The sequence below is a fragment of the Psammomys obesus genome, unplaced genomic scaffold (genome assembly GCF_907164565.1).
Source record: "Psammomys obesus unplaced genomic scaffold, mPsaObe1.curated_primary_1811, whole genome shotgun sequence".
Lineage (NCBI taxonomy): Eukaryota > Metazoa > Chordata > Mammalia > Rodentia > Muridae > Psammomys > Psammomys obesus.
The window spans coordinates 1-7,743 of record NW_026596510.1 but is presented as its reverse complement, the minus strand read 5'-3'; the positions used below and the strand labels follow the sequence as shown (position 1 = coordinate 7,743).

General features: G+C 46.0%; 1 protein-coding gene across 1 annotated transcript; it reads left to right on the top strand.

Annotated features, from left to right (window-relative positions):
* Nucleotides 1–8: 8 nt before the first annotated feature.
* Nucleotides 9–7,708, top strand: LOC129670223 (uncharacterized). Its single transcript, XM_055598709.1, has 2 exons — nt 9–387; nt 5,725–7,708. The coding sequence occupies exon 2, from the start codon at nt 5,780–5,782 to the stop codon at nt 7,394–7,396; it is 1,617 nt and encodes a 538-aa protein (XP_055454684.1). The 5' UTR covers nt 9–387; nt 5,725–5,779; the 3' UTR covers nt 7,397–7,708.
* The last annotated feature ends 35 nt before the right edge of the window (nt 7,709–7,743 follow it).

The following is a 7,743-nucleotide window of genomic DNA, read 5'->3' as shown; positions in this document are numbered from 1 at the left end:
AAGGCTTTGCGATCTGCGCATGTGCCACCTTATGCTAATGTAGGCTTATGTGGTCCTCCAATTAGGGATCATATGCTAATCAGGTTTTGTGTGGAGCACCAATCACAGACGAACACGTCGCCTTGACTGGCTATTTAAGCAGAGCACAACCCGGGGTCTGGGTCCTTCCTTCACCATCTGCTAAAAGAGCTGTAACAATAAAGTTGTTGCTGGACACTCCTCGGTTGCCGCGTCATCCTTATCGGCGAAGGCTGCGCGCGACAAGTGGTGCCGAAACCCGGGAAGCCGCCGAACCCGGGTAGAGGGACAGCTTTGAGGACCCCGACTGCTCGTCGGAAAGAGGATCCAAGCCAGTGACCTGAGAAACTCCGGAGACTTTTCAGCAAGGTATGATTTCTGTGGTCTGGGTGATTCCGTTTCTCGTTGTTAGTCTCGTTTTCGTTCTTTTCTGTTGTCTGTGTCTTAATTGTGGGAAACGGGATACGGTTTGTATTCGTCCTTTTTGCGACACTGCATAATTTGGCTGTAATCCTCAAGTAGATAACTGAGTTGCCACACCCTCCCCTGTAGATAAAGGAGCAATGGAATAAGCCGCTTCTAGAAGCAGCGCGGGCGCTGTTGAAACAGAAGGAGCTTAAGGTCCCAGATCGGGTGTTGCAGAACTTTCTCAAAGAAGTAGATCGAGTGGCTCCCTGGTTCGTTCTCTCCGGGTCCCTTACGGAAGGATCATGGAGCAAGCTAAGTGGGGATCTGACACGAGAAAAGGAACAGGGGACCCTAAGACCAGGGGTATGGCCACTGTATAAATTGTTCAAATCGTGCATTAAGGATGAGAGGTGCAAGGAAAAGATCAAGGAAGGCCAGCGGGTCTTGTCAGACCATCAGGATAGTGTATCAGAAGCTGAAAAGGGTAAAGAGGCTAATAAAAGGAAGAAGCCTTCTAAGAAAAAAGAAAAGAAAAGTCATGAGAACAAGGATGTGTTAACCAAGCTAGCTAAGTTAGAAAAAGGGGCAGCACAACTTGCAAAGAAGGAAGAGGAGCTTGAAGATAAGGCAAAAAGATTGCAACTCTTACCAACCCCGCAAGAAAAAAAAGATGAGGATGAAAAACCTAAATTATATCTGCTCCTCACTGAGTTCAAAAATTGCACTCTATCATCTTCTTCTGAAGGGGAGGATGAGCAGGAGTCATCTGACTCTGAGGAGTCGGGTCTTGACCCTGCTGAGCAGGCAGAGTTAGATGAGGAAGCTGCAAAATATGAGGAAGAGAGATATGGCCCCGTCCCGCCTTATTCACCTGGGCGTGGCTCTGTAGCTTTTAAGTGCAGTACAACAGCTCCTCCCTATGAGGAAGTGGAAAAACACACAGGATCAGGAGGAAGGCCGTCACGCATTCCTGAAAAGGAAGTTAGAAAGATACAAGCAGCATTTCCTGTATGGGAAGATGCTCAAAATCAGAGGCAATATGCTCCTCTAGATTTGAAACAACTGAAGACATTGGTGGAGGCAGTACAGACGTATGGTATCAGTGCCTCTTTTACCTTGGCATTGGTAGAGAGGCTAGCTGCTGATGCTATGACTCCTGCTGACTGGAATAATACCGTGAAGGCATGTCTCTCTATGGGTCAATATCTTGATTGGAGAGCAATTTATCAGGAATTATGCATGGCTCAGGCTAGGCAGAATGCAACTAATCAGCACCCTCAATGGAATTATGATATGCTTACAGGTCAAGGTCAATGGGTTGTTAATCAGTCAATGTATCCTGCTGAGGTGTACCAACAGATCAACAAGGCAGCTGTTCGTGCCTGGAGGAGTTTACCAAATAAGGGACAGGTTACCGGAAATTTGACAAAGATTATACAAGGAGCTGCAGAGCCTTTTTCAGAATTTGTGGCTAGAATGATGGAAGCAGCAGGAAGAATATTTGAGGACCCTGAGGGCGCAATACCGTTTGTGGAGCAATTAATTTTTGAGCAATGTACCAAGGAGTGTAGGAATGCCATTACTCCCTGGAAAGGAAAAGGAATAAACGCTTGGATGAAAGCGTGCAGAGAGATAGGAGGTCCACTGTCTAATCAGGGCATCGCAGCTGCGGTATTATCAGCTCAGAAGGCTGCAAATGCAAAGTGTTTTAATTGTGGAAAGATGGGTCATATGAAAAGGCAGTGTCGGGCGCCAACTGCGACCCCTAATGCTCAGCCTGTCAAACAGCCAGGGTTGTGCCCAAGGTGTAAAAAAAGAAAGCATTGGGCAAATGAATGCAGGTCTGTTAAGGACAATCAGGGGAGGCCCCTTCCGGAGCGCTCTACTGAGCAGCCAAAAAACGGGAACAGGGGCCCCCGACCCCAGGGCCCAAGACAAATGTATGGGGCCATCCAGCAGACACCCTACCGATCAAAAGGGTTTGTGAAGATGACTCCATCCGGAGAGCAACCTCCGGATCAGCAGGATTGGACTTGCGTGCCACCACCAGAGCAGTATTGACACCTATAATGGGATGTCAGCCTATACCTTCAGATTTAGCAGGCCCCTTGCCAGAGGGTTCAGTGGGACTGATAATTGGCCGCTCATCTGCCACCTTAAAAGGATTGCAAGTTCATCCAGGAGTCATTGATCAAGATTTCACAGGACAAATTCAAATGTTATGTTCCTCCCCTAGAGGGATTAGTGCCATCTCGCCTGGGGACAGAGTGGCCCAACTTTTGATCTTACCCAGTTTACATCAGAACTTCCCAAGTGATAAAACTACTCGAGGAGAAAAAGGCTTTGGTTCCTCGGGAGGACAGCATATGTTCTTGTCATTGGGTATGCAAGAACGCCCTATGATGAGTTTGATAATAGAAGGGAAAACTTTTCAAGGTCTATTGGACACTGGAGCAGATACCAGCATAATTTCTAAAACTTGGTGGCCGTCGCGATGGCCTCTTATTCTATCATCTCAATCCCTACAAGGGTTGGGATATGAAAATGCTCCTCAAAAGAGTGCGAAGACTTTGCATTGGCAAAATGAGGAAGGAAAAAGGGGCATGTTCGCTCCTTATGTGCTACCTCTTCCCATTAATTTATGGGGAAGGGATGTGTTACAACAATTGGATTTTACCTTAACTAATGAATACTCTCCTCAAAGTCAACAAATAATGAAGAACATGGGATGTGTTCCAGGTAAAGGACTGGGTAAATGCCTGCAAGGACGCACTAGCCCTATCCCAACCTCGGAAAAGAAAGATAGAACAGGCCTGGGTTTTTCCTAGGGGCCACTGAGGAGGCGATTCCCATTCCCTGGACTACAGAGGACCCAGTTTGGGTTCCTCAGTGGCCTTTAACCTCTGAAAAGCTTGCAGCAGCTGAGCAGCTAGTTCAAGAGCAGCTCAGCCATGGCCATATTGAGTGCTCACAGTCACCTTGGAATACTCCCATCTTTGTCATTAAAAAAAAAAATCTAAAAAGTGGAGATTGTTGCATGATTTAAGAGCTATAAATAAACAAATGCAGGTTATGGGGCCAATTCAGAGAGGCCTACCATTGTTGTCTACCCTTCCTGCGAACTGGAATTTGGTAATGGTAGATATTAAAGATTGTTTCTTCTCTATTCCCTTACACGATCAGGATAGAGTTAGGTTTGCATTTACCTTGCCTAGTGTAAATCATGAACAACCTGATAAGAGGTATCAGTGGAAGGTCTTACCTCAGGGAATGGCCAATAGTCCAACCATGTGCCAACTCTATGTGGCCAACGCTATTCAGCCAGTTAGAAATCGGTTCCCTGCTATTAAGGTATGTCATTATATGGATGACATCTTGCTATGCCATGCTGAGCAAGCATTACTGCAACAGGCATTTGAGATGTTGTCCGCTAACCTAAAACAAAAGGGTTTGTACATAGCACCTGAAAAGGTACAAGAGGGAGAGATCGGTAATTTCCTTGGCTCAACTATTTATCCTAGATGCATTAGACCTCAAAAGATTACCATTAGGAGAGATGTGCTCAACACGCTTAATGATTTTCAAAAACTTTTGGGCGATATTAATTGGCTAAGGCCTTACTTGAATTTAACTACTGCAGAACTTAGGCCTTTGTTTGCCATCCTTGAAGGAGATTCAGCCATTACCTCTAGTAGGCAGCTTACAGCGGAGGCTGCTGAAGTATTAACTAAGGTGGAAGATAGGCTTAAGGAAGCCTCTTTAACTCGGCTGGACCCCTTCAGTCCATTCCATTTATGCATTATCCCATCACCACAGCAACCCACCGCAGTCCTATGGCAGCAGGGACCTTTGCTTTGGATTCATTCTCAGACATCTCCAGGAAAGGTGTTAAGTCATTACCCAACTCAAGTTGGAGAAATAGCCTTAAAGGGTGTTCAATCAGCCCTGACTCATTTTGGCTGTGAGCCAGCATCTATTTTTGTGCCATACACCGCTCATCAAGTAGGGGTGTTATGTGCCACTTTGGATGTGTGGGCAATTCTTCGCTGCACCTTTACTGGTAATATAGATAATCATTATCCTAAACATCCATTGTTGCACTTCTCTTTAACTAATGCATTTATTTTTCCAAGAGTTACACAAAGCCAACCTATTGTAGGGGCTATTGATGTGTTTACTGATGGCTCAAAAACTGGCATAGGGAGTTATGTTGTGGGTGGACAATCATTTCAAAAGCAGTTTTCATTTTCCTCCCCACAATTGGTTGAATGTGCAGTAGTGGCTGAAGTTCTAAGGAACTTCTCTCAGCCCTTAAATATTGTTTCTGACTCACACTATGTGGTGGGAGCAGTAAAAATTCTAGAGACAGTGGGATTGATTTCTTCTAAAAGTACTGTGGCAATATTATTTGATGAGATACAACATATTATTAGGAATAGAGCAAATCCTTTCTTCATACAGCATATGAGAGCTCATACTTTGTTGCCTGGACCTATGACAAGAGCTAATGATTTAGCAGACAAGGCTACCAGAGCAATTTGTCTTGCATTAAATCCTGTAAAAAATGCCACCTCCTTTCATGAATTGTATCATGTTCCAGCTGATACGCTCAGGCTGAGATTTGGCGTCTCTCGCGCAGAAGCTCGGGAGATAGTTTTAAAATGCGCCAGTTGCGCGGAGTTTCGGCCATCACCCAACATTGGAGTCAACCCCAGAGGTCTTAAGCCATTACATATTTGGCAGATGGATGTTACTCATGTTCCTGCCTTTGGCAGACTTAAATATGTACATGTATCTGTTGATACATGCTCAGGAGTGATTCATGCCACTCCCCTGTCAGGAGAAAAAACGGCTCATGTCATTACCCACTGTCTGGAGGCCTGGGCAGCCTGGGGCAAGCCACGTCAGCTAAAAACTGATAATGGCCCTGCTTATGTATCTAAGGTTTTTCAACAGTTCTGCCAAAAAATGGAAGTTCATCATGTAACAGGATTGCCTTATAATCCACAAGGGCAAGGCATGGTAGAACGGGCAAATGGTGTTTTAAAGACTTATGTGCAAAAACAGAAGGGGGGACTCTGCCCCATTACAATGGGACAGAAAGCAACCATATCCCTTGCTTTATTTACTTTAAATTTTTTGAAATTGGATTCGTGTGGGCGGTCTGCTGCAGACAGACATGCTGACCATGCCTCCTCAAATGAGCTGGTAAAATGGAAAGATGTGCTTGATAATCAATGGAAAGGACCGGATCCTATTTTAATAAGATCCAGGGGAGCTGTTTGTGTTTTCCCACAGGACCAAGAAAATCCGATTTGGGTTCCAGCGCGGCTGACCAGAGTGGTCAAGCAAGATGAGCCTGATCTTAACCCTGATCCTGATCTTGAGCGGAGTGCAGATGGACCTGAAGGTGGAGACCCAGGAGATCCGCTGGGGGATCCTATCAACATTCCCACGACCAATGCCAGTCATGTATGATGCACAAGTCTTCCCCCGTTTCTTTACCACCAATGACTCCATTGGGCTACCATATTTGCCAATGTCTCAGGACATAGCCCCTATACCAGACAACAACACCCAGCCAAATAACGGCAGTCTTTGTTTTACAACCAACCAGACTCATGCTGACTCATGTATAAAGCTAGGAAATTTTTCTTATGCCAAGTTAGGAAAAGAGACCATCAGGAATCGTACATCTTCAGCTAATGCTACGGTCCTTTTTGGATGGTGGCCACAGCACGGTTCATCTTATGGGAGCAATGAACGAAAGCACCAACCTCAGTACGCCCCCTTCTGCACTGGCCGGCATGCGGACTCTTCAATTATTTTCCCATGGACGGGCTGTCAGAGTCGCAGAGCGCATCTGCTCGAAAATGGACTCTTTACCTTTTCACCCTTGGAAGGGTATGGAAATTACACCGAAATGAGTCCCTGGAATTACCCCACCAATCCCTTTAATATTTGGCTGCTGTGTGGTGTTGGTGGCAGTTGCACAGATCTCTCACCCATGGTCACCATTTTGGGTGGAGCGACAGCTACTACCACTCTGCTTGCAAATGTCAGACCTGGATCCATATCCGCGACGGAATTAGGAGGACTAAAGTCGGTGGAGCCCACCCCAGTTTGTGTTTGGCCTCCATTTGTTTGGACAGTTTGTAATTATACTGGATGTTTTTATGCTCTGTGTTGGAATGCTAGTGAGTATGACTTGGCTACTGTAGCCCGCATGCCCCGTTTTCTGCCTATTCCAGTGAGGACTAGTAGTTCTTTGGCCCTATTTCGTCAAAAGCGTGATTTTGGTATCACCGCAGCAATAGTGGCTATTATAGCCACTGCGGCGGTTGGAGCCTCCCTGACTATATCAGCCTTAGCATTAAATGGCCAGGTTGCCACGGCTCATACCCTCAATAATTTGTCAGCATCAGTTAGTGAAGCGATAGATATACAGGCTTCCATGAACAATCAGTTAAAAGGAGGATTAATGATAGTTAATCAACGTATTGATTTGGTTCAAGAACAGCTAGAGATTGTGTGGCAGCTGGCTCAGTTGGGATGTGAAACTACATTACCAGGAATTTGTGTAACTTCTGTTCCATATAACGGGTTTACTAGGGCTGCAAATTTATCCATAGAATTGTCTCGTTTGCTGCAATCTAATTGGTCCGCCGAATTTGATGAGACAATAAGAAAATTACGCCTAGCAATTGTTCAAATTAATTCCACTCGCCTGGACGTTTCCATTACTCAAGGATTGTTTAATTGGGTGTCCTCCGCCCTCTCCTATTTTAAGGAGTGGGTTGGAGTGGGAATGTTTGGAGTAACCCTGTTTGCAGGACTGCTCCTCTGTTTTTGGTTGCTCTGCAGATTCAAGAGACAACAACATCTTAAAAATGTGGCCATGGTGCAGGCTATGCTGGCTGTGGAACAGGGGGCATCCCCCCAAGTTTGGCTTAACTTGCTCAACCGTTGAGACTCTGTCTAGAACTTATGGCACCCCTGAAGGGCACAGGTTCCCATTGCACCGGGATGCTGTTCTGGACAGACCTCTGCACTCCCCAGGGCTCGGGTTCCCATTGCACGGGGCTAAGGGTGCAGAGGGTCTCCTACACTGTGTAAACTCCTTGATCGCTGATGCTGTTGGCTCAGCAGGCTGATCGGTGACCTCATGGTGTGTTAATTTTTCTGGTTGAAATGGCCTTTAATTAATAAAAAAGGGGGAGATGTCGGGAGCCGCTCCCGCCACTACAAGGTGGCGCCGGTCTCCTGCTTCCTGGTTCTTCTTGCCAGCATTGCTTTGGCGGGAGCGGTTCCCGCCAA

What these genes read in the sequence shown, in the direction of transcription:
- LOC129670223 (XM_055598709.1), top strand. Translation starts at nt 5,780, where the DNA reads ATGAGCCTGATCTTAACCCTGATCCTGATCTTGAGCGGAGTGCAGATG.